Source organism: Gadus macrocephalus, chromosome 9 (assembly GCF_031168955.1).
Source record: "Gadus macrocephalus chromosome 9, ASM3116895v1".
NCBI classification, from domain to species: domain Eukaryota; kingdom Metazoa; phylum Chordata; class Actinopteri; order Gadiformes; family Gadidae; genus Gadus; species Gadus macrocephalus.
Window position 1 is genome coordinate 9,698,296 of NC_082390.1, and position 24,729 is coordinate 9,723,024.

Consider the following 24,729-nt stretch of genomic DNA (forward strand, 5'->3'; position numbering starts at 1 on the left):
CCCAAAGAGAGCCTCGGGTCCTGTCTAAGTTACAGTCTCCGGCCTGCAGGGGGCGCCGTGGGGCGTCTTGGGCAGGCTCTCCACTGCAGTTTGTTGTTCCACGACCTTCTTCAGGTGCCGTCAGCCATGGTGGTGAGTTGCTCAAGTAAGGCTCAGCCGTTTTTAATCTCGTGTAATCCTCGAATTTTGAATGCCCAAAACACGCAACTCTTTCGGTTTTTTAATTTATGGAGTGTATTTTATACGGGACGATGTGTATTGTTGGGCTCAAGGTTTGGATTGTCGTTTAGTAGCCTGTTTCCTGGAGGCTTCTGTGTAACCATCGGATATCTGTGCACATGGGTGCAGCTGAATATTGGGAAATATTAAGGGAATTTCGCAGTGCATTCAATGACCCAAAGTTAACAGAGTAACGTTTTGCGCATTAAAACCATTGGCGAACCAGTAAAATGGTTTGAACCATCGACGAGATGACGTCGGACTCTGTCACTAGTGGTCCCACGAGGGTATAAAAAAATGAATCGCGACGGTCTATGCCGTGAACATAAAGTGTACATATTTATAATTTGAAAGTCGTCCCAGCCTTTATACCACAGATACTATAGGGTCTATAGCATATAACCTCGTTTTCTGATTAGTTTAATGTAACAGTAAGCTGACAAAATCGTTGATTAACACTGCAACTGCAAATTAACCACACGGAGATAACCATGGCAACCGGTCAAACAAATTTTCCTTCCGTCATCATTCCGCGCGCGCATCCGCCGTGTTGATAAACTAATAATCCCCCTATGCGTTGACTTTGTATGGATTCGCGCCGCCCCGTCGCTTTTGGTGTGAACGCGCGCTTGGTGTCGGATCATTCGAACGCAAATTATATTTTTATTATTTAAAAAATTTTCGCTGACAGGTCGTTACACCGGATTTCGGGGCGCCCGAAAGCTATCAGTCATGCGTCTGAAGCCAGGGTAATTTATAGTACAATATATATATATACGTACTCATGCTTGTGTTCTTTGCCTGCCAGGTGGTGGTCCATATGAAGCAGTCTGGGCTCCTGCTTTGCTCCATGTTGGACCCTGGTTCTGCAGGTAACTGTTTGTGTGTGTGTGTGTCCTGTATCGAAAGTGGCCGTGGCTGGTCTGTAGCCAGGGTCATTGATAGTACAGGAATAAAAACTGAGCGCTTTTCCCGTGTTTGAAGGATTAATAATTCCTATCAATCCCTGTTGCTCTCAAACATTTACCATCTCTATTTATTGGTTTGTTTTAGTTTGAAATATCGTGTCCTTTAGTGGTTTATTTTATGTATGTGTATAAATGCGGTCTTTGCTGAATGTGTATAAAGTCAGTTTGTCGTCAGTCAGGTCATCACTCTTCAAGGACTGAAGACTTACTGGTGTCTCGAGGCAAACGATTTAGGCCTATTCAACTTTATTTAATGATTGCTGTCCAACCAACACTTCATTTAAACATGGCTCTTATAGCATGCTAGGCTACAGCCTTGCACTAACGTCTAACTCCTACAGCAGGGGTTAATCTAGTTGTTAAACAAAATAATCTTGTGTCTCATGCTCGTGTTCTGTCCCATCCAGGCGGTGCTCAGGATGAAGGCTGGGGTTCTGCTGAGCTCCATGTTGGAACCTAGTTCTGCAGGTAACTGCTCACACGTGTGTGTCTTTCTCTTCTGTATCGAAAGTGGCCGTGGCTGGTCTGTAGCCAGGGTCATTGATAGTACAGGAATAAAAACTGAGCGCTTTTCCCGTGTTTGAAGGATTAATAATTCCTATCAATCCCTGTTGCTCTCAAACATTTACCTTCTCTGATTATTTAAGTAATTTATTTGTACCTTCGTTGAATTATAATCAATTGTCTTGTATCCCAAGCAGATTTGTCTGAATGTGTGATTATTCAAAAACTTTGTTAGATTTTGCAATCAAAGTAGGGGACCGGGTGTGGGATTAGTATCAGACTTCGGCTAAATGTAAAAAACAAATGCATGCCGATAAGCACTGAGTCATTCGTATGTTTGAAAGGATAGTGCTGTATTGAAGAGTAATATTATTCATGGTTAATGTGAATCTTTAGATTCTTGTGGTGTTTCATGCTTGAGTTTGTTCCCAGCCTGGCGGTGGTGGTGAAGGGTGAAGGAGGCTGGGCTCCATGTTGGACCCTGGTTCTGCAGAGCAGCAGGTAAACGCTTGTCTGATTGGTCACCCTGTATCGAAAGTGGCCGTGGCTGGTCTGTAGCCAGGGTCATTGATAGTACAGGAATAAAAACTGAGCGCTTTTCCCGTGTTTGAAGGATTAATAATTCCTATCAATCCCTGTTGCTCTCAAACATTGACTCTCTCTAGTTTGTTTTTTTTAGATGTAAAGGAATGCCATTAGTAATCGATCATGTGTACTTTAGTGGTATAGTTTATTTCCAGCAGTTGTGTATAAATGCAGTCTTTAGTGAATGTAGAAAAACTATTTCAAGGAAACAACTTGACTATCAATCAAGGACTAAAGCTTTGCTTACTTTCTTCTCGAATAAAAATGAGTATTAATGCATATTGTTCTTACAGTCTCAGGCTGGATCACCATCTAGTACATGTGTATCTCATGCTAGTTTATTTCCCAACCAGGTGGTGGTCAGTGTGCGGGGCTCCATGTTGGACCCTGGTCCCGCAGAGTAGCAGGTAACTGTTTGTGGGTGGGTGTGTGTGTGTGTGTGTCCTGTATCGAAAGTGGCCGTGGCTGGTCTGTAGCCAGGGTCATTGATAGTACAGGAATAAAAACTGAGCGCTTTTCCCGTGTTTGAAGGATTAATAATTCCTATCAATCCCTGTTGCTCTCAAACATTGACCCTCTCTAGTTAGTAGTTTGTTTTAGATTTAATGGAATAAATGTAGAAATATTGTGTCTTTTATTGCTGTTTTATCTCAAAGTTGTTTATAAATGCGGTCTTTGCTGAATGTGTATAAAGTCAGTTGGTCGTCAGTCAGGTCATGGCTCATCAAGGACTGAAGACTTACTGGTGTCTCGAGGCAAACGATTTAAGCCTATTCAACTTTATTTAATGATTGCTGGCCAATCATCAGTTCATTTAAACATGGCTCTTATAGCATGCTAGGCTACTGCCTTGCACTAACGTCTAATACAGCAGGGGTTAATCTAGCTTTTAAACAAAATAAACGTGTCTCATGCTCGTGTTCTGTCCCATCCAGGCGGTGCTCAGGATGAAGGCTGGGGTTCTGCTGAGCTCCATGTTGGAACCTAGTTCTGCAGAGTAGCAGGTAAGTGTGTGTGTGTGTCCTGTATCGAAAGTGGCCGTGGCTGGTCTGTAGCCAGGGTCATTGATAGTACAGGAATAAAAACTGAGCGCTTTTCCCGTGTTTGAAGGATTAATAATTCCTATCAATCCCTGTTGCTCTCAAACATTGACTGTCTCCAGTTAAAGTTATTTCTAGGTATTATGGAATGAATATAATCAATTGCCAAAACATTTGTGGTAGTTCTGTCAATCATATTCAACTCTGTTGGTGTCACAGTAGGGGGCCGGTAGGGATTTGTTTCAGACTTTTGTAATATGCTGATGTGTTTTATTGAGGAGTAATATACAAGCAGAAATGTAAATCTTAAGCGGGTTGTCTCATGCTATTGTTCTTTCCCAGACAGGCAGGGTTCAGGATGGTCTGGGGTTCTGCTCGGCGCCATGTTGGACCCTAGTTTTGCAGAGCAACAGGTAACGGTGTGCGTTTGCAGGGTTGTGTGTGTGTGTGTGTGTGTATGTGGTCACCCTGTATCGAAAGTGGCCGTGGCTGGTCTGTAGCCAGGGTCATTGATAGTACAGGAATAAAAACTGAGCGCTTTTCCCGTGTTTGAAGGATTAATAATTCCTATCAATCCCTGTTGCTCTCAAACATTTACTGAAGATAGTTTCTAATATTGTCTTTCTCTGGAGCTCTGAACCATCCTGGCATTAGGCTGGTGCATTCAGAAGCCAAGCTGTCAACAAGGGCTGCATATGTTCTGACTGCTCTTTGTTTCTGTCCCACCGTCCTCAGGGCTGACGGGCCAGTCCCCTTCTCCACCCACTGCTCTCAGACATGGAAAGTGGAAGCTGGCCACTTGAAGTCTACATCTCTTGAGATTATTGTTTTCAATAAAGTTTCTGTTGACTAGATGTCCTGGGTTCAATTTGTTTCATTGTTCCTCATATCGAGAATAAGTAAGGGAAAGTGGCCGCATAATTGAAGTTTGTGTCGAATCAGATAACGATGAACTGCAATGCATCATGGGATTTAATGCCAAAATAAGTGCATGGTTTGTACGCATTTGGATTCGTACACCAGGGAGGAACCAGATAAATCTTTGAAGGTCCCATGGCATGCCACCAGGTGTGATGTAATTAGCCGGTACAAGCCGTTCTGGAAATCTGCCCCTTATGACATCACAGGTGGGCGTGTCCACCTAGATGTGTGCTGGATAGATCAGTCTACCAGCCTACCCAGTGGACTGTAGCATACGATGCTCATCCATCCGTCACACATCTAGGTGGACACGCCCACCTGTGATGTCAAAGGGCAGATTTCAGAAACGCTTGTAGCGGCTAACCACACCTGGTGGCATGCCATGGGACCTTTAACACTAAAGAATGGTGGCGAGTGCAAGTGAACTTATGAACGCCGCCACGGTTCACTCTGGGGCCGTTCCGACTTGACTATGAAACCCAACGGGTTGACATGCAAGGCAGGGTTTGCAACCACTAATTGTTCTAAGCTGGAGAAGGTCCATTTATTGAAGTTACTCAGTAAATCTGGTTCAAAAGGTTGTACTTGAATTGACCTGATGTTGGTTAGCGTGTCAGTGAACATGCTGACACGGTGAACTTCGCATAGCAAACAATATATTTTTTTTATTGCATTTTCCAAAGATATTCTTCCATATGTGACACTTGTTTTTCAAATTGTTCCATCTTGTAATAATTATCCTGCTTCTTTATCAATGGCAACATGGTGGCTGGGTCGGCTGATGGTTAGTCTGGGGTCAAAGGTCAGCTAGCGGCCTGCCTCAGTCGGTCCAGGACCTCTTCCGGACTGAGTGTCGTCCCCAAGGTAACTATCTTGTTCCTGGACCGGGAGCCCTGGAGAGAAGCAGACTTTATTAATCTCACATGCACTTCAGCCACGGCACATAAAGCTAATCTAAAACACTGCAAAGACCTCGGTAAACAAAATGAGAGTAGATCAACAGTAATATTTAAATGTCTGACAATTTTATAAAAGACATTGAGAGTACACATCCTTGCCCATTACATTGTCGTATCAGTGACTAAAGTGTCCGGTGTTTTTCCAATTATGGGCACTTATGTATTCTACTGTGTTCACAGCCGTCCCGTGTAGCCCGGGTTGGAAACAGTAAGAAAATAAGTTCTCAACCGATGATTTTGTGTAAAGTTGTACTTAGGTTTGAATTATTTTTTTTATCTCTACAAAAATGGCAGAGGTCCAGAACCCGGTGACCTCATAGCGGCTGCGGGCCTGCGTGTAGCCGCCCTTGGAGGGTGACTGATGAGGGCTAGTTGCCGTGCGTGGGGCACCTTGTCGAGGGCCACCTGGCTCTTCTTCAGCTGCAGCACCTGGGCCAGGTACCGCAGCAGCTCTGCGTTCGCCTCGCCGTCCGTCGGGGCCGCCGCTATGGCCACGCCCACCGCGTCTTCAGACACGTCTGGGAGACAACAGACAAACGAATGAATCTATTGGATGTAGTTAGACATACCGAAATCAATAGTTACTAGGGTTAGTTACTTGGATAGAAGCATACCTTAACTACCAATCTCTGGACTGTCTAACCCCTACCTGCTCCTTGATGACCCGTCTCTGTACTATCTAACCCCTGCCTGTTCCTCAATGACCTGTCTCTGTACTGTCCGTTCACAGCACCCACCTGTGATGGCGTTGTGTTTGGCCCCCGGTTTGGCGTGCACCGACACCGTGACCGCCCCGGTCCTGTCCCGGGTCACCGGCACCGGGAGGACCGTCGCCGCCGGAGTCTCCGTAGCACAGGGTGTATTCTTTCCATTTTTGCCCTGCGTAGACGACTCATAATTAGATCGCCTCTGTTCAAATGTCAAATACAAACTCAGATTCAATAGAAAACCGAACCCACCTTCTTCCCCGCTTTATCTCTTTTGGACATGAGATTATCTCCTCCAGTGGAGTCGGTGTTATAGAGAGAGATGAACGGACTGCTGCATGTCTGTCTCCAGGGACTCCAGGATGTAAAGGACCAGACGAAGTGATGAAAGAGATGGGAGCGATGGAGCATCACACCGGAGCGGCAGCGGGTTGTTTACCGGCGACCTCTTCCGGACCTGCGCACAGAGAGCAGGGCGCCCCCTGGTGGAGGTTCTTCCGGGCATGCGCACTGAGAGCAGGGTGCCCCCTGGTGGCGGGATGGTTCACACCAGGGAGTGGCGTTGTACAATCCCAAATAAAGTGACTCATTAGTTTATAATTCGAGTTGTTGTGAAAAAGCAAGAGATAACTAATGAAATCACACGGAAACTTGAAGTTCAGGTTAGATTTGTTGCGTGTTTTTATTGTTGAACGGTGCATAACTTCGCCTTTCTTTCCTCCTCGGCCCCCGTAGTGGAGAACAGGCGCGCAGGCAGACTCACAACACTTTTCCACAAGAGGATTTTTCTTCAGAGTTTGGTTTGTAAAGTTGATATTCCGTTATAAATACCCCGTTAGAGAGGTGGTCCCGGGCACTGGATCGGTTCTCCTCGTTGTGGACCGTGTGTTGGACCGACTTGTTACTTTATGATGGAGATAGAAGCGATTAGTTAACGTCAGACAACTTTAATAACACATCGGCTGCTGCTGCTGAGGGCCTCTGATGTATCTAACCTAATGTATCTAATGTATCATTCACGTGTTTTCATGTATTATGGAAGTTTGTTTAATGTTCGTATCTTTTGATAATGATACACTTTTTTTGTTACTTTTAATTACTTACCGCTAGTTCACTTCTTTGTACTTTCAAACGTCTATTTTCTTGCTGTAATTCAGTTTAAGGGTTAGGGTTAGGGTGTGGATTCACCACAATCATACGTCTTAAAGCAACCCAGCCCCATTTGGGACGTTTGTGTTTGTGTGTGTGTGCTTGTGCGTGTGTGTGTGTGTGCTTTTGCGTGTGTATGTGTGCGCGCGCAGCCATGGAGGAGGTGGTGCGGCTCGTCTCGTCGGGAGACTGCGTGAAGATCTGGGACTCTGTTTCCATGACGACGTGCGAGCAGTTCCTCCCCCACAGCGCGACGCACCCTGTGTCCCAGGTGTGCTGGAGCTCCAACAGTATCCTCCTCCCCCTGCATGGTGATGGAGACCCCACCACCCAGGGGTCCTTTTAGGGCGCAGGTCCCCTGGTTGCCGAACCCGTTATAACGTACCTCCCATTGTTTTAACATCAAGTAGTTTTTCCATTTACATTTAGGGCATTCAGCAGACGCTTTTATCCAAAGCGACTTACAATGAGTATATTTGAGAAACAACAATATTCTGCGGTTGGTACGGTAAGGATGTTCATAGAAACAAGTGCCAAGAACTAACAATCACTAAGTTAACCTATTCTCCTTACACAACAAAGATAGCTAGGATAAGACGCTACATGATTCTAAGTACTGTTTTAAGTCCCTACAATTTCAAAGCCCCAAACCCTGTGTGGACTTGAATCTCTTTTTGAAACTTTTTTAGCTGTTAAATAAATAAAATCTAAAGTACTAGCAGGTACAAGCAGGTAGCAGACTCAAGTGTTTATTATCAGTCCCTAAATGGACCACAGACACTCTGATGGTTTTGGACTGCTTGAGTCTGCTACCTGGGGGGCCGGACACGGGGGCGGTTAGGGTAGGTTCTGTGTTCAAACCCCATTGTTGTCTACCTGTAGGTATTCTTGAGCATGTATGTAGAAACATCCAGGCTTTGAACTGCCTCGGTGAACTGAACAATACTCAGAAAAAACACGCGTTATTAAATCATTGTTCAGGATGATCACTCTTAAAGGAGCGGTCGGTACGATTTGAGAGTCGTAAAAAGAGAAAGCAGGAAAGAGCAGAAGAGAATCTAGATCTAATATTTAGAAACCTAGATCGATTCCTAGAACCAATCAGGGAAGAAATGCCCAGGTCAGAAGGGAGCTGATCTAATTTGTGTCATACAAGGGCCGGTATGCCAGAACGTAGCAATGAAAACGTAGCTACTATATCTTTCCTGCACTCCTTTTAAGTCCACAAGTTCTAGACTGTTAGCCTTGACCTATGTCCAGACCAGTATCTCGTCAGTGCCAGCAGCGTTGGAGACAAGCTGGTGGTGTCCAGCCTCAAGGCGTCTCCTGTCCCTGTTATTGAGCTGGCCGAAGGGGTAAGTACATCATCTAACCCTGGGGATAGTGGGAACGGCAGGGGCTCAGGAGGTAGAGCCTGGTGGTTCGATCCTTGGTAGCTCCTCCTCACCAAGGGAGCACTCGCACTAGGCCATCTGTACCGTGCCCAAGTCCGTTTCACACCTGTACCGTGTGTTTTACTGTTTAGGTGTATCTGAGTAAGACACCTAGCCCTTTCTGCCCTTAAAGAGCTGGCTGTCACCTTGCATGGCCGACATGGGTGTAAATGGGTTAATGAATGTGTAAATGACTGTTGAATGTGAGATACTAATTGGAACAGGTCTGAGATATGTAAAATGTAATGTAATGTACTACTCACTTTAACACGTTACAATACTGCAGTAGTAGTTCTAACACTGATTCAATCCAACGGTTCACGTTTCGTTATCTACACGTCTGTCTCTCAGTACTGCAGTAAGCGTTTATTAGTCTACTAGTCTAGAGGTTGATTCATACCTCTGTGCTGAAGAGAGGGAGACCCCGGGTGTAGAGACCCAGGGGGGGTAGAGTCCCTGTGGGTGTGTAGTGACCCAGGGGTGCAGGGACCCCGGGTGTGTAGAGAACCAGGACGCCTCATCCCCCCAGAGGTGAACCATCCCCTCCCAGGGTGTCGGTGCTAGACGCCGTTCTCGCGACTCCTTGTGTGTTCCAGAAACGACAGACGCGCGTGTGCCTCAGCTCCTCCTCCCAGTACCTGCTGAGCGGCGGTCTGGACCACACGGTCAACCTGTGGGACCTGAAGAGCAGGAGGCTCCACCGCTGCCTGAAGGTCAGTCCCCTCCTCCACCTTCTCCACCACCACCCTCCACCCAGCCAGGGTTGTGTATCATTCACGTCCCTGGGGACCCCAGAGCCCCCGCCACTCACCAGCTGAACTGTCCGTCAACAGCAGGCATCTGCAGCGCTGGACACTTGCATATTAATGACGTCATTTAATTTAATACCACACACATTCACACTACTCTATAACTACACACAAGCACAATACACAACAGGCATTACTTACAGCACAGCCATCTGTTCTCAGTTGTGAGTGGGGGGTGACCTTTTTTCTCTCTCTCTCTCTCTCTCTCTCTCTCTCTCTCTCTCTCTCTCTCAGGACCATAAAGAGGAGGTGACCTGCGTCTCCTTCAACGCTAACGACACCTGCGTGGCGTCGGGCTCCACCAGCGGTGACCTCATCCTCCACGGCCTCACCACCAACCTGTCCAGCAAGCCCTTCGGCCACGGGGCCAATCAGGTGAGGGCCCTCGCCGCACAATTCCTGTACACCCTTAAAGCCACTTCCTGCATGTCCAAAGAGATACTTATAAACTTGTACTTAACCTAGGGGTGTTGTGGTAGTTGTAGTTCTCCACATAACCCAAGATGACCTGGGAGTTGTATTTCTCGTTCTCTTGTTACCCAGGTGACGTGGTTGTTGTAGTTCTTGTTCTCTTGGTAACCATAGGTGACATGGTAGCTGTAGTTCTCTTGGTAACCCACGGTGACGTGCTAGTTATAGTTCTCTCTGTAACTCAACGGTTACCTGGTAGTTGTAGTTCTCTAGGTGACGTGGTAGTTGTAGTTCTCTTGGTAACCCAAGGTGACGTGGTAGTTGTAGTTCTCCTGGTCACCCAAGGTGACCTGGTAGTTGTAGTTCTCCTGGTAAGGTGGTAGTTGTATTTCTCTCTGTAACCCGGGCTCTGTGTCTCCTCCAGCCCATCCACGACCTGCGGCTGTGCCCGCTGAAGCGCTCCCTGCTGGGCAGCGTGTCGGACGGCGGCACGGTGGCGCTCTGGGACTCCAACACCCAGAAGGAGCTGCACGTGTTCGACGGCGCCCACAAGGCCCCCGGCTCCGGCCTGGCCTTCTCCCCCGCCAGCGACTTGCTCTTCATCTCCGCCGGCCTCGACAAGAAGATCATCTGCTACGACACGGCCAGCAAGATGTAGGTTCTCCACCCCCCATATACCAGGAGATACATCAGATATAATAAGATACCATCTAGGACCATCAGATATGATCAGATACCATCAGATATAATGAAATACCATCAGACACCATCAGATATGATCAGATACCATCAGATATAATGAAATACCATCAGACACCATCAGATATGATCAGATACCATCTAGGACCATCAGATATGATCAGATACCATCAGATATAATAAGATACCATCTAGGACCATCAGATATGATCAGATACCATCAGATATAATAAGATACCATCTAGGACCATCAGATATGATCAGATACCATCAGATATAATAAGATACCATCTAGGACCATCAGATATGATCAGATACCATCAGATATAATAAGATACCATCTAGGACCATCAGATATGATCAGATACCATCAGATATAATGAAATACCATCAGATACCATCAGATATGATCAGATACCATCAGATATAATGAAATACCATCAGATATGATATAATGAAATACCATCAGTTATGATCAGACACCATCAGATATAATGAAATACCATCAGATAACATCAGATATGATCAGATACCATCACATAGGATAAGAGGCCATCGGATACCATCAGATATGATGCTGTAGGATATGGGATATTACCGAAGATATGATATGATGCTATAAGATATGACATAAGCTATAAGATACAATAAGATATTATAAAAGATACGATGGGGTTTGAGTTATAGGATTTCATCGATCTTGAAGAAGATATAAGATATGAGACTGTAAGATATAACGTGTGTGTGTGTGTGTGTGTGTGTGTGTGTGTGTGTGTGTGTGTGTGTGTGTGTGTGTGTGTGTGTGTGTGTGTGTGTGTGTGTGTGTGTGTGTGTGTGTGTGTGTGTGTGTGTGTGTCCCAGCATCCTACGGGTGATCAGGGCAGAGGCCCCCCTGACGGCGGTGGACTTCTCCCCTGACGGCCTGGGGGTGGTGGTGGGCTCCACCCAGGGCAAAATCTACCACTACGACCTGAGGAACCCCAGCAGCCCCACCCGCGTCACCCCGGCTCACAAGACCTCCGTCACCTGCCTGCGCTACCAGAGCTCCAGCAGCAAGCAGCCCAAGGTACCATCCCATAATACACCATGTGGAGGTACCATCCCATAATACACCTTATACCACGGTCTGCGGGAATACTCGATTCTGATTGGATGCAGGGTGTGCATTAACTCCTGATATACGGACACCTGGACAAGTAGTTCCGTCAAATTGTCTGTTTACCGTTCTCAATTAATGCGCTAGCTGGCGTATCGTCTCTAAAATAGTAGTAACCATAGCAACGGGAAACAAAACAAAGCTCAGCGGACTATAATACCTCCCGCTACCTCCCGTTCTAAAGTCGTAGCTATGGTCCGTCCTAATTACTGGAGGAGTGAACAACGTTTCCGTTGCATGAGAACCCAACGGGCGTGTAATGGTGGTTCCGGGTATTAGTCGGACCCTCAGGCGTAACCAGGGAAACAAATGTATGTTTTGTGGAAAACTTTATATTCAGATTGTAAAACGCATGAAAATATAAATTAATGGTCTTAATTTGGTCACCGTTGGCAAGTGACCGTGGTATAAGCGGGATAATGCCCTTCGAGGTGTCCATTATCAGGAATTAATGGACTTCGCGGAGGCAGCCGTCCTCCGCTTCGCGTCGGACGGTTCACGCCTCCACGTCGTCCATTAATTCCTGATAATGGACACCTCGTCGGGCATTATCCCTTACATGTTGAGGTACCATCCCATAATACACCATGTGGAGGTACCATCCCATAATATACCATGTTGAGGTACCATCCCATAATACACCATGTTGAGGTACCATCCCATAATATACCATGTTGAGGTACCATCCCATAATATACCATGTTGAGGTACCATCCCATAATATACCATGTTGAGGTACCATCCCATAATACACCATGTTGAGTTACCATCCCATAATATACCATGTTGCTGTGGCCATAGACGGGGTCTTCATGTAGATAGCCCCCATCTAGAAGAGGTAACCCCTAACATGGTACAGAGGCACGGATGAAGCATTATGAATGTTACCAACTGGGTTAACACCATATCGGTATAAAACGCTGTTCTCTCTCCAGTCCTCTAAGGGACCAGGCAGTAAAAGAATCTCCAGCAAACTGCAGAGTGGCCTGTCTGACTCCGCCCCAAGGCATGGCTCCGCCTACCATAGCCCCGCCCCCCACAGCGGGGAGCAAAACACTGGTTTGTTCCGTCTTCCAATACCGACTTGCAGTCCATGTTACATTTGTGCGTTTGCCTGGTGTGCGAATAGTCACGCTCAACCCAACTCTGATTGAGGAGCAGAGTGCTTCACAGCCGGTTGACATGTCTGCCACATCAACTCTGTTTAAGGGGAAAATCACGTAAAAGTCGGTACAGGGACTCATTAGTCCGGTTTCAGACTTCTCCATCGTGCCCAGTAGGACTGAGTTGATGTTGTAGTCTTTTAAAATCCTACAGTATGTCACTGCAGCCAAATCGAACGTTCATAATCTCAATAAAAAGATGTGGATAATAAGTTACACCCGATGTATAAACATTGAAGGTAAATGATGGACCGTGTGGACCAACCTTGCATTCACATGATGGACCATGTTCTACACCAGCAGGATGTTTAGCTCTGTAATGACTGTAGTGTTGTGTCGTGTCCAGCAGGGGGCGAGTTCGCCGAGGGCCAGTCGGAACCCCTCGGTGCGCTCGGGAAATTCAACAACAGCGTTGGACGCAACAGTCTGGACATGTTCTCTCCTGTCCACGAAGGTATCCTATTCCCTAGTATCCTTACTATCCTCCCTCTACCTTATCTGATATGTTAGGGGTTCTAGAGGCAGGTGGTAGGGGTAGATGTAGACCTCACTTAAAGCTGCTGTAGGTAGGCCTCACTTAAAGCTGCTGTAGTTAAGAATCACTTCAAGCCGTGAATAATGAGCTGCGTTACACTGTTTTGTCCAGCAGGGGGAATGAGTTTGGAGAGCAGGTCTGAACCTATCACTGCTCTCGGGAAATTCACCAGCGTTGGCCGCAGCAGTATGGACATGTTCTCTCCTGTCCGCGAAGGTAATCAACAAATATGTTAAGGGTTCTAAAGACCAGGTCACATGTTAGTCTGGTGTTCTATGACCAAGTCACATGTTAGTCTGGTGTTCAAGGGACCAGGTCACATGTTAGTCTGGTGTTCTATGACCAGGTCACATGTTAGTCTGGTGTTCTATGACCAGGTCACATGTTAGTATGGTTCTCCTCGTGTTCTAGAGACCAGGTCACATGTTAGTCTGGTGTTCAATGACCAGGTCACATGTTAGTCTGGTTCTCCTAGTGTTCTAGAGACCAGGTCACATGTTAGTCTGGTGTTCTATGACCAGGTCACATGTTAGTCTGGTTCTCCTCGTGTTCTATGACCAGGTCACATGTTAGTCTGGTTCTCCTCGTGTTCTAGAGACCAGGTCACATGTTAGTCTGGTTCTCCTGTTGTCCTAGAGACCAGGTCACATTTTAGTCTGGTTCTCCTGGAGTTCTAGACATGTTTCCGCCAGCGTTGGTATTTCCAGACTCGGATTACCCTCTCTGGTTGCCAGTGGAAACGGTCTTGTTCTACTTCCTCCTGGAATGCTTGGATGTACGACATCGCCCTCCCTTATTGGATGTTTTTGTCTCCATAACAACAGGTGGTGATATGTTTCCAAGAGACGGGGAATCGCAGCCAATCAGAGGCCGAAGCAGTCTGGACGTCTTCTCCCCCCTCAGAGACGGTAACACAGAAGGAAGTAGACGAGCCCTTAGACTAGAACTACAGGAAGTTCAAAGGCGGTAGTCTAGCCCTGATGCTAGAACTACAGGAAATAGACAAGCCCTAATGCTAGAAGTAAAGGAAGTCAACAGGAAGTAGTCTAGCCCTTACGCTAGAGCTATAGGAAGTACACAGGTAGTGGTTCAACCCTGATGCCCGAAGTGCAGGAAGTAGACAGGAAGTAGTTCCAAGTAGCCCTGATGCTAGAACTACAGGAAGTAGAGTGGACATTACAGTCAAACTACAGTATGTAGACAAGAAGTAGGCTAGATCAGTCAGGTAACATAAGGGCTGTCTATCTCACTTTATTTCGGGGTTCTATGTTTGGTTGTACTTTTGCTTCCTCTTCTTGTTGAGAGTTTCAGTTTGGGAACAGAGGAAGATCAAGTAGAATAAGAGCTTGAGAAAGGTCTGCTGACCTATGAAGACGGGTGTATCTCCATGTGGATTGACAGTCCTCTCTGTTCCAGACTCCTCCTCTGGCCTTCCCCCCCGCAAGACGCCACTAGGCACCCCTGGGAACCGCTGCTTCAGCCCGCTGTCCTTCTTCAAGACCCCTCCACCAATCAGAGAGGAGGAGACTCCGCCCTCCCCGGGCCAGACAGTCGACCCCCAACAGGTGACCAGTTGACCCCAACTCCAGCATCACCAGCATCACTAGCATCCTCAGAATCATTAGCGTAACCAGCATCACTAGCACCACTAGCATCGTTAGCGGGACTAGCATCACCAGCATCATTAGCATCATTAGCATCCTCAGCATCGTTAGCGTCACTGGCATCACCAGCTTCACCAGCTTCACCAGCATCACTAGCATCCGTAGATGAGATGAACTTTCCCAATGAGGCGGTGTTTGTGTTTGACATTGTCGTGGTTCCTCCGTGGCGTTCTTCATAGTCTGGTGATGATCCGCCAGTAAGGAAACAGGAGCAGGAAACGGGAGCAGGTAGACTGATGAGGTGGTGCTCGTTCTTCTGTTGCAGAGCCTCAGCAGCAGCAGCAGCAGTCCAGAGGCCGGGCAGACGATGCCGACCGCATCACTGCAAGCTAATCAGAGCCAACCAGGTCCCGCCTTCTGCACCCCAGAGCCCAGCCTGCGGAGAACCGATAGCCTCTCAGCTCTGCTTGGAGCTGGCTCCTCCCACAAGGCAGCCACGCCCACCACAGCTCCAGGTGACAGTAGAACAGCTGCCTCACCTGAAACATCTCACTCTAGCGATCTACTGAGCAATGCAGAACCTCTTGATACACCTCAACGTGCGAGGTGTCCCATATTTTATACCACCTGGTGTGTGTGATTAGCCGTTACAAGTAGTTTTGAAAATCTGCCTCTTCTGACAGTGTGTGATGTCATCTAGATGTCACTAGATGTGTGCTCGATACATCAAGTCTACCAGCCTACCCAGTGGACTGTAGCAAACGTTGCTCATCTATCCGTCATACGTCTAGGTGGACACGCCCACTTGTGATGTCAGAAGAGGCCGATTTTCAAAACGGCTTGTAACGGCTAATCACACTCTCACCTGGTGGTGTAATATGTCACCTTTAAGGGACTCAAACCCATACCAGAGCCCACCATTAAGACCAGTCCCCCCCCCCCCCCCCCCCCCCAGTTCGGGTCTCTGAGCGTTGCGGTCCCGTTTCTCCAGGCGCGGCAGAGCTGTCGTCCAGCGTGGCGGCCCAGCTGGAGGGGGTGTGTGCCCAGGGGGGCGCCCCCCTCAGCGCCCTGCAGACCCACTTCATCCAGAACATGATCCACGACACCCTGGAGGAGTTCAGGTACTGGTCCTACTGGCCCACATGTTGTTTATCCAGCTCCTTCACTGGTCAGAGTTAGGGTCCTAGGGCTGGGACGACGCGTCGACGTAATCGACGACGTCGACGCATAAATTACGTCGACGCGAAAAATGCGCGTCAATTAAAAAAAAAAAAAAGAAAAAAAAAAAAAAAAAAGATGGGCGGCGCCGGAGCGTAGTTGCAACGCGAGTGGCTCCTCAGACTTTCATAAGTGCAAGGCGCCACGCACTCGTTCCTCTAAAGTATGGGAATTCTTTAATGTGAAATGAAACGATTCCGTGATATGTCGTCTTTGCAAAATGGAGATGACTTTCCATTCTAGCACCACGGCAATTCACCAGCACCTGAAGAGGCGCCACCCGGTAGCAGCTGCAGATGACTGAGCACCGTAGAATTCTAAGAATGCATTACTTTGCACTTTTATTTTGGAATTTAAAGGCAATAAACATGTATTGAAATGTTAAGGAATTCAGATATGTAAATCAACATGTATAAATTGCTATTAGTCAATTAATGGGGAGAGAATCGAGAATTGAATCGAAATCGAATCGGACTGAAAAAATTAATCGTTAGATGAATCGATGCATCGAAAATATAATCGCTAGATTAATCGTTTAAAAAATAATCGTTTATCCCAGCCCTAGTCCCAAACTCCCAGTGCATCAGAACCAGAGAACAGTCACTATGGGTCCGTGTTTAAACGGCGGGTAGACGTTTACTGGAACCCTCTGTGAGGGTGAAATGTACGGGGGGGAACGTCCTGGTACTTAATGAACGCACTTACTGTTTGTGGTTTTTAGTTATAGCACTTAGTTATGTAGCATCTAATCCTAGCTATTTTTGTTGTATATGGGGAATGGGTTAACCTAGTGATTGTTAGTGCTTGGCACTTGGTTCTATGAACATCCTGACTTTACCGACAGAGATGTATTGTTGTTTCTCTTTCTAAAGACAAATGTACTTGTTGTAAGTCGCTTTAGGTAAAAGCGTCTGCTAACCCCTGAATGTAATGTCAATGAAACAGCCCGATGTGACGTCATAAGTGACTCGTGTGGGAGGGTGTGACCTCATTTGGGAGGAAGTGACATCACTGGTTTGTCTCCAGGGACACCTGCCATCGCGACATCGTCAACCTCCAGGTGGAGATGATCCGACAGTTCTACATCCAACTGGTGAGAGGCATCCGAATACCATGACAACCACCACCCCATCCCTACCCCACAACCCCATCACCATGACAACCACCACTCTAACCCCTACCTTACAACCCCATCACCATGACAACCAACACCCTAACCCCTACCCAAGATCCCGATCATTATGACAACCAACACAACCACCACTCCTACCCCACAACCCCATCACCATGACAACAACAACTCTAACCCATATCCAACAACCCCATCACCATGACAACCACCACTCCTACCCAACAACCACATCACCATGACAACCACCACCCTACCCCACAACCCCATCACCATGACAACCACCACCCTAACACCTACTCCACAACCACATCACAACCACCACCACCCATACCCCATAACCACATCGCCATGACAACCGCCAACACCCCTACCACCCCTACCCCACAACCTCATCCCCATGAAAACAAAGCCAAATATGAAGCGACAGCAGGTGAAACTGCCTGAGACCTGGCCTGGAGGCTGTCAGGCTGCGCCTCAGAGGAGCAGATTGGGCTGACTGTGTGTGTGTGTGTGTGTGTGTATTTTGTGTCTACAGAAGGAGATCCACGGCCTCATAGAGAAGTACTCCCTAAACGACTCGCTGCTGGAGGAGATCCAGAAGCTCCGGGAGGAGAACCGCAAACACTTCAACTACTGAGAGGGATGTGTGTGTGTGTGTGTGTGTGTGTGTGTGTGTGTGTGTGTGTGTGTGTGTGTGTGTGTGTGTGTGTGTGTGTGTGTGTGTGTGTGTGTGTGTGTGTGTGTGTGTGTGTGTGTGTGTGTGTGTGTGTGTGCGTGCGTGTTTAAATAAAGTGTAAACCTGTCCCGTATGTCTGCTCCCTGTATGTCATCAATAAAGCATCGTAAGGACGTTGTTGGGAAGCCATGGCAGCCAGAGTCTTAGTGCTGACGCCTCCTCCACCGCAGTCCACTGGACCCTTCTGGGTCCTGATAGAGCCCTCTGGGTCCCTATATAACCCTCTGGGTCCTGATAGAGCCCTCTGGGTCCCTATGTAACCCTCTGGGTCCCTATATAACCCTCTGGGTCCCTATATAACCCTCTGGGTACTGATATAATTAACCCTCTGGGTACTGATATAATTAACCCTCTGGGTCCCTATATAACCCTCTGGGTACTGATATAATTAACCCTCTGGGTCCTGATAGAGCCCTCTGGGTCCCTATATATCCCTCTGGGTCCTGATATAATTAACCCTTTGGGTCCTGATATAATTAACCCTCTGGGTCCTGATGTAACCCTCTGGGTCCCTATATAACCCTCTGGGTCCTGATAGAGCCCTCTGGGTCCCTATATATCCCTCAGGGTCCCTATATAACCCTCTGGGTCTTAATATAACCATATGGGACGTTCTGGGTCCTGATAAAACCGTCTGGGTCTTAATATAACCTTCTGGGTCCTGATAGAATGTTCTGGGACCTTCTGCATCCTGCTAGAACCGTCTGGGTCATAATATAACCTTTTGGGTCATGATCGAACCTTCAGGAACCTTCAGGGTTTTAATATAACCTATTCAGTCCCAATATAACCACCTGGGTCTTAATATAGCCACCTGGGTCTTAATATAGCCACCTGGGTCTTAATATAGTCTTCTGGGTCTTAATGAACCCTCAGGAGTCTTAGCGGAGCTAAGGGGCTGCACGAAATTGAGAAAAAAAAAAGAACATTTTGCATTCCGCACACATTCAAGTGGGTGCGTTCCATTCCGCACACTGAAATCGGCGCGTCCCAACCCGGACACCGTAGTGCAAAGATGGCGGCCGTGGTGCTGGTTAGCCGTTCTGTCCTTCCCAAAATCTCAAGTAAGTTTTTCCGTCTTATTTTCACTTCATTTTTAAGAGTCGTGCATTATATGGCCGGAGGATGGGCTGGAGTTAATGTCTAACTGTAAGGTGAAGTCCGACTGTGTTCCAGCCTTACGCTGCTCTGATGTGACCTTGTTAGCCATGTTAGCCGTGGTTGCTAATACGGCTGTCAGTCATAATATTATCAATAAAGCATTTAACTATAAAATATGACCTTTTTCTGTAAAAACGTTATCTACGACATCGACATCCTCAACGTCTTGCTCATGTTGTCACTGCAGACTGACTGTGTAGTCATCATTAATAGCACATTCAAAATCATAATATTGGGATAATTGTAGAGTATACTGTTTAGGAGGATCAACCAAATCTACAACATGTTAGTGTCTTGTTGTTCAGTGATTTACTTTGCTACTATAACATGTTTCAAGTGCGAAGTGTTTGTATAGAACTTAATAGCAGTAAGTCTTAAAGGGTTATACACGGTTTATGTGGGGGTCGGACACCCCGACCCCCACATGCACCGGTGGAATTAACATGGCATTATAACATCTGTGTTATAATGTGTTTAGATGCACACAGCATGTTAAAAACACCAAAACATCTGAATCATGCGTTTGGTTGCAGCTCCTGTAGTCATCAGAAGCATTACAACTTATGTATTACAATTAGTTTAGTTGCACCTACCTGTGCATGTTAATCACAGTAAGTTTTAAAGGCCTTCACACGTTATGACCCCCCGTGGATCAAGATTACTTGACTAGCAAGGAAGAAACCTTGAGGAGGGTGCATAGTGGGGGTCCCTCTCCCCATTACATCAAAACATTGATATTAAATCATGAGAATGATGATAAAAAATTAAATTTGGGCATGCACTGTGCTCATATACAATCAAATCAATTTACAATAACTAACACTACACTTGGAGGGTTTAAACCTGCTTTGCAGTAATTAAACATTGTATTACAGACCTTTTTTTACTGTACACATGTATACACTACAGATGTTTAAATGTCATTGACATGCACAGGTGGGTGCAACCAAACACATTATGCAGATGTTTTAGTGTTAACATGCTGTGCGCAGGTGCATCTGAACACATTATAATACAGATGTTATAATGGCATGCCATTGTGCAGGTGTGAATAAACATGTTGTATGTGATGCTAAATGCTACCTGTGTGGAGGTGTGAATAGACATGTTATATGTGATGCTAATGCTACCTGTGTGCAGGTGTGAATAAACATGTTGTATGTGATGCTAATGCTACCTGTGTTTAGGTGTGAATAAACATGTTGTATGTGATGCTAATGCTACCTGTGTACAGGTGTGAGCTGTGCGGTGGCGCTGCAGCAGCAGCACAGGAAGCTCCATGCGGCCGTGGTCCCGCGGGGGAAGGGCGGCCGCTCCTCCTCTAGTGGAATCGCCGCCACCGTGTTCGGCGCTACCGGCTTCCTGGGCCGCTATGTTGTCAACCGCCTGGGTGAGCCAATCAGAACACACCTGGTGGGGGCAGCCAATCAGAACACACCTGGGGGAGCAGTCAATCAGAAAACCCTGACCACCTGGGGGTCGCACCGATTTGAACACTCTGACAACATGGGGGCGGCAGCCACTCAGAATATTTGTTTGTTGGTCTCTGTGGGGTCTGTTACTGGTGTTTTATATTTGGTTGTCGTGGTAACATCCTCAGGATGGTGTTTATATTTGGTTGTCGCGGTAACATCCACAAGATGGTGTTTATATGGTACCCCAGTAAAAAGCCAAAGTCCTAGGAGGTTCTGTTCTGCCGTCAGCATAACTGGAGGAGGCACTGCTTTGTGCATCTCAGAATATCTCTGTAAAGACGGACTCATTGTGAAAACGCATGTAGCTGTGGTACATATTCAAGGCCACAGTGTGGCGCTGGTTCTCCACCAAAAAATAAGAAGACGAGGTGAAGCATGCGCATCAAGCCTGCTGCGCGCTGTATATAAACATGCAGTCAAGGCGGAGAAAGCAGTTGTTCAACCTTGTAGATTGAGCAGCAAATACTTTTCAATGTACAGTTGTGTGTACAATTGACCATGGGGCTGTATTTAAAGCTACACAAATAATACAAATCAAAGAAAATCGGATTGCCAAGCTGGTGGGCAATCCGTTTGCGTATCAGGCGTCCACACGAAAATGCATAGGGACGTTTTTCACCCTTATTCACCCTGGTACCTGGTTTCAAAATTTGCGGCCCAACCGCAAATGACGTTTTCACAAATAAACTTTTACTTGTGGACGGGGCCTTAAACAGAGCAACACAGTATCCTGCTGAGGTGTACAGCTCTTAATTGTGTGTGTGTGTGTGTGTGTGTGTGTGTGTGTGTGTGTGTGTGTGTGTGTGTGTGTGTGTGTGTGTGTGTGTGTGTGTGTGTGTGTGTGTGTGTGTGTGTGTGTGTGTGTGTGTGTGTGTGTGTGTGTGTGTGTTCTCCAGGGCGTATGGGGTCTCAGATTGTGGTCCCTCATCGTTGTGATCAGTATGACATCATGTACCTCCGTCCAATGGGGGATCTCGGGCAGATAATCTTCATGGTAAGGACTCCAATATTACAACTATACTAAGATATATATATATAATAATAATGGATATGAATTAATTACACATCTGTAAAGCGCCTTTCATCAGGACTCAAATACAATACAAAGCTGGGCCAAGATATTTTCAAAGCTAGCTTTGTATTGGGTTGTTGGAACACTTGACCCCTGCACTCTGACCCCTTTTAGATTGCTTTCAATAACGTATCAGCGGCCAAACGATACCAAATGTCTGCAGTGTTCTGAAGCTTGAAATGGTGACTCCCTTAATAGTACATATAACTTGTATACACAGGGCCTTTGTGTGTTAACTCTTTACTATATCACTGGTTGTGTTTAGGAGTGGGACGCAAGAAACAAAGACTCCATCAAACAGGCCCTGCAGCACTCCAACGTGGTCGTTAATTTGGTGGGCCGAGAATGGGAGACCAGGTAACCTGACTGACTGCTGCCCTCCACCAGGTGACCTCTGACCTCCACAAGGTGACCTTTGGCCTAGACCAGGTGACCTCTGGCCTAGACCAGGTGACCTCTGGCCTAGACCAGGTGACCTTTGACCTCCACCAGGTGACCTCTGACCTAGACTAGGTGACCTATGGCCTAGACCAGGTGACCTCTGGCCTAGACCAGGTGACCTATGACCTACACCCTACACCAGGTGACTGCTGATCTTGACCAGGTGACCTCTTATCTATACCAGGTGGCCTCGACCAGGTGACCTGTGACCTACACCAGCTGACCTCTGACCTTTGGCGTGTTTCCTCCAGTAACTACGGCTTTGAAGACGTGTTCGTCAGCATCCCCCAGCAGATCGCCCGGGCCGCCAGAGAGGCCGGCGTCAGCAAGTTGATCCACATGTCCCACCTCAACGCAGACATCAGGAGCCCCTCCAAATACCTGAGGAACAAGGTAGGCCTCTGTTACACTAGTTGGCCTCTGTTACGAACTAGGTAGGCCTGTATTCTCTAGGAACCTGAGGACTATGTATCTGGTCTCTGATTGGATCGTCTCAGGCTTGGGCTGTCCCTGGGTTGAATGGATTTGCGAATAAAGTTCTGTGCCCGTGTTGGCAGGCTGTGGGCGAGGCGGCGGTGAGAGACGAGTTCCCCGACGCTGTCATCCTGAAGCCCTCAGAGATGTTTGGCCGGGAAGACCGCTTCTTCAACCACTTCGCCAGTAAGAGAGACGCTGTGTGTGTGTGTGTGTGTGTGTGTGTGTGTGTGTGTGTGTGTGTGTGTGTGTGTGTGTGTGTGTGTGTGTGTGTGTGTGTGTGTGTGTGTGTGTGTGTGTGTGTGTGTGTGTGTGTGTGTGTGTGTGTGTGTGTGTGTGTACTGAGCTGTGTTGTCTGCTCCAGACTTGCGGTGGTTCGGTAGCGCTGTGCCTCTCATCGCCATGGGGAGGAAGACGGAGAAGCAGCCCGTCCACGTGAGTCTGGAATCATCCACCGACCCCATAGCCAGGTCCATCTCTGTTGTCATGGTGATAGCCAGGTGTATCTCTGTTGTCATGGTGATAACCAGAACCGGTGTGTGCATCTCCAGGTGGTAGATGTCGCCAAGGCGATCATCAACGCCATCAAAGACCCAGAGGCCAACGGAAAGACATACGCACTGGTTGGGTAGGTAACCTTAACCCTACCCTCACCTTGTCACCTGTAGGTTACCTTAACCCTCACCTTGTCACCTGTTGGTTACCTTAACCCTACCCTCACCTTGTCACCTGTAGGTTACCTTAACCCTCACCTTGTCACCTGTTGGTTACCTTAACCCTCACCCTATCACCTGTTGGTTACCTTAATCCTACCCTCACCCTGTCACCTGTAGGTTACCTTAACCCTCACCTTGTCACCTGTTGGTCCCCTTAACCCTCACCCTATCACCTGTTGGTTACCTTAACCCTCACTAACTGATTGTGTTGGTTCTGCTGTGTTGGTTGTGTTGTGTTCTAATCGGATTGTGTTTCGTTGGTTGTGTTGTGTTCTAATCGGATTGTTTGGTGTTGTGTTGTGCTGTGTTGTTTCTGTTGTGTTCTGATCTGATTGTGTTGTGTTGTGTTGGTTGTGTTTTGTTCTGATCTGATGTTGTGTTGGTTGTGTGTGTTCTTATCTGATTGTGTTGTGTTGTTGTGCAGTCCAAACCGCTACATGCTCCATGACCTGGTGGAGTACATCTACGCCGTGGCCCACCGGCCCTTCGTGCCCTACCCCCTGCCCCGCCCGCTCTACCAGTAAGACACACACCTCGCACACCAGTTTGCAAGTTCATCATAGCAAACATCCTTCCTGTTCCTCCATTAACTCTCTTGTGTTTTTCAGCTTGGTCGCTAAATTCTTTGCAATGAATCCATTTGAACCGTGGACGACCCCGGACAAGGTGGACCGGGTAAGACCCCTTAGTCTGCCCCTTAGGCTGCACCTCAGCCCCTTAATGACCAGACCTCAGCCCCTCAGTCTGCCCCTTAGCCTCTTAGTGACCAGATCGCAGCCCCTTTGTCTGCCCCTTAGTCTCCAGACCTCAGCCCCTTAGTCTGCCCCTTAGCCCCTTAGTGACCAGACCTCAGCCCCTTAGTCAGCCCCTTAGCCCCTTAGTCTCCAGACCTCAGCCCCTTAGTCTCCAGACCTCAGCCCCTTAGTCTCCTGACCTCAGCCCCTTAGTCCACCCCTTATCCCCTTAGTCTCCGGACCACGTAGCTTTAGCCCCTTACCTACAGCGGTGTTCCTCCCAATGCTAACTGTGCCAGCGCTGTGTCCTCAGTTCCACACGACGGACCTGAAGTTCCCCGGCCTGCCCGGTCTTGAGGACCTGGGCATCACGGCGTCCTCTGTGGAGCAGCGCGCAATCGAGATCCTGCGGCGCCACCGCCGCTTCCGCTACCTGGAGGCGGAGCTGGACGAGACCAAGCCGGCCAAGACCGTCAGCTTCTAGAGCTAACAGAGCTACTACAGCTACCAGAGCTAGCCTCCTGTCTGCAGCACACTGTACATAAATAAAGGATCGTCCTCTAAAACACCTCAATGGCCCTCTCTTCATCCGCTGTTTGACACACACACACACACACACACACACACACACACACACACACACACACACACACACACACACTCTTCATGTGCAGTGCTATTAGGACTATATTCAAACATACTTTAGTA

At 47.5% G+C, this 24,729-nt stretch overlaps 3 protein-coding genes, 1 long non-coding RNA gene and 6 other non-coding genes across 14 annotated transcripts; 9 read left to right on the plus strand and 1 right to left on the minus strand.

Moving 5' to 3' along the window:
* On the plus strand, positions 1 to 4,170 carry LOC132465048 (uncharacterized). Of its 2 annotated transcripts, none has more exons than XR_009527441.1 (5): positions 1 to 132; positions 1,028 to 1,091; positions 3,212 to 3,284; positions 3,659 to 3,729; positions 4,052 to 4,170. It is a non-coding gene; the product is annotated as an uncharacterized LOC132465048 (long non-coding RNA). The 2 variants fall into 2 exon arrangements; XR_009527440.1 differs by having other exon boundaries at positions 9 to 145.
* On the plus strand, positions 1,115 to 1,241 carry LOC132465295 (small nucleolar RNA SNORA71). The gene has a single exon (XR_009527529.1). It is a non-coding gene; the product is annotated as a small nucleolar RNA SNORA71 (small nucleolar RNA).
* On the plus strand, positions 1,685 to 1,811 carry LOC132465301 (small nucleolar RNA SNORA71). The gene has a single exon (XR_009527534.1). It is a non-coding gene; the product is annotated as a small nucleolar RNA SNORA71 (small nucleolar RNA).
* LOC132465299 (small nucleolar RNA SNORA71) lies at positions 2,216 to 2,342 on the plus strand. The gene has a single exon (XR_009527532.1). It is a non-coding gene; the product is annotated as a small nucleolar RNA SNORA71 (small nucleolar RNA).
* On the plus strand, positions 2,719 to 2,845 carry LOC132465296 (small nucleolar RNA SNORA71). Its single transcript, XR_009527530.1, has one exon. It is a non-coding gene; the product is annotated as a small nucleolar RNA SNORA71 (small nucleolar RNA).
* On the plus strand, positions 3,298 to 3,424 carry LOC132465298 (small nucleolar RNA SNORA71). The gene has a single exon (XR_009527531.1). It is a non-coding gene; the product is annotated as a small nucleolar RNA SNORA71 (small nucleolar RNA).
* Positions 3,783 to 3,909, plus strand: LOC132465300 (small nucleolar RNA SNORA71). Its single transcript, XR_009527533.1, has one exon. It is a non-coding gene; the product is annotated as a small nucleolar RNA SNORA71 (small nucleolar RNA).
* A 706-nt stretch (positions 4,171 to 4,876) lies between the features above and the next one.
* On the minus strand, positions 4,877 to 6,377 carry c9h15orf40 (chromosome 9 C15orf40 homolog). The gene is made up of 4 exons (XM_060061717.1): positions 6,156 to 6,377; positions 5,934 to 6,075; positions 5,587 to 5,714; positions 4,877 to 5,130 (listed from the first exon to the last, which is right to left on the minus strand). Exons 1-4 carry the CDS (start codon positions 6,312 to 6,314, stop codon positions 5,041 to 5,043), a joined length of 519 nt encoding a protein of 172 aa, XP_059917700.1. The 5' UTR covers positions 6,315 to 6,377; the 3' UTR covers positions 4,877 to 5,040.
* Positions 6,378 to 6,498: 121 nt separating this feature from the next.
* Positions 6,499 to 18,015, plus strand: nedd1 (NEDD1 gamma-tubulin ring complex targeting factor). Of its 4 annotated transcripts, none has more exons than XM_060061650.1 (16): positions 6,499 to 6,703; positions 7,205 to 7,342; positions 8,313 to 8,407; positions 9,082 to 9,198; positions 9,529 to 9,669; positions 10,130 to 10,359; positions 11,266 to 11,470; positions 12,496 to 12,619; positions 13,070 to 13,177; positions 13,370 to 13,474; positions 14,077 to 14,166; positions 14,675 to 14,823; positions 15,188 to 15,377; positions 15,854 to 15,983; positions 17,107 to 17,173; positions 17,748 to 18,015. In XM_060061650.1, exons 2-16 carry the CDS (start codon positions 7,207 to 7,209, stop codon positions 17,847 to 17,849), a joined length of 1,989 nt encoding a protein of 662 aa, XP_059917633.1. In that variant the 5' UTR covers positions 6,499 to 6,703; positions 7,205 to 7,206; the 3' UTR covers positions 17,850 to 18,015. The 4 variants fall into 4 exon arrangements, with proteins under 4 accessions (XP_059917633.1, XP_059917635.1, XP_059917634.1 ...); XM_060061652.1 differs by having other exon boundaries at positions 13,373 to 13,474; XM_060061651.1 differs by having other exon boundaries at positions 13,073 to 13,177.
* Positions 18,016 to 18,885: 870 nt separating this feature from the next.
* Positions 18,886 to 24,589, plus strand: ndufa9a (NADH:ubiquinone oxidoreductase subunit A9a). Its single transcript, XM_060061695.1, has 11 exons — positions 18,886 to 19,012; positions 20,344 to 20,499; positions 21,481 to 21,578; positions 21,922 to 22,013; positions 22,349 to 22,490; positions 22,655 to 22,757; positions 22,936 to 23,006; positions 23,123 to 23,199; positions 23,712 to 23,807; positions 23,896 to 23,962; positions 24,335 to 24,589. The coding sequence occupies exons 1-11, from the start codon at positions 18,964 to 18,966 to the stop codon at positions 24,503 to 24,505; spliced, it is 1,122 nt and encodes a 373-aa protein (XP_059917678.1). The 5' UTR covers positions 18,886 to 18,963; the 3' UTR covers positions 24,506 to 24,589.
* Positions 24,590 to 24,729: the final 140 nt, after the last annotated feature.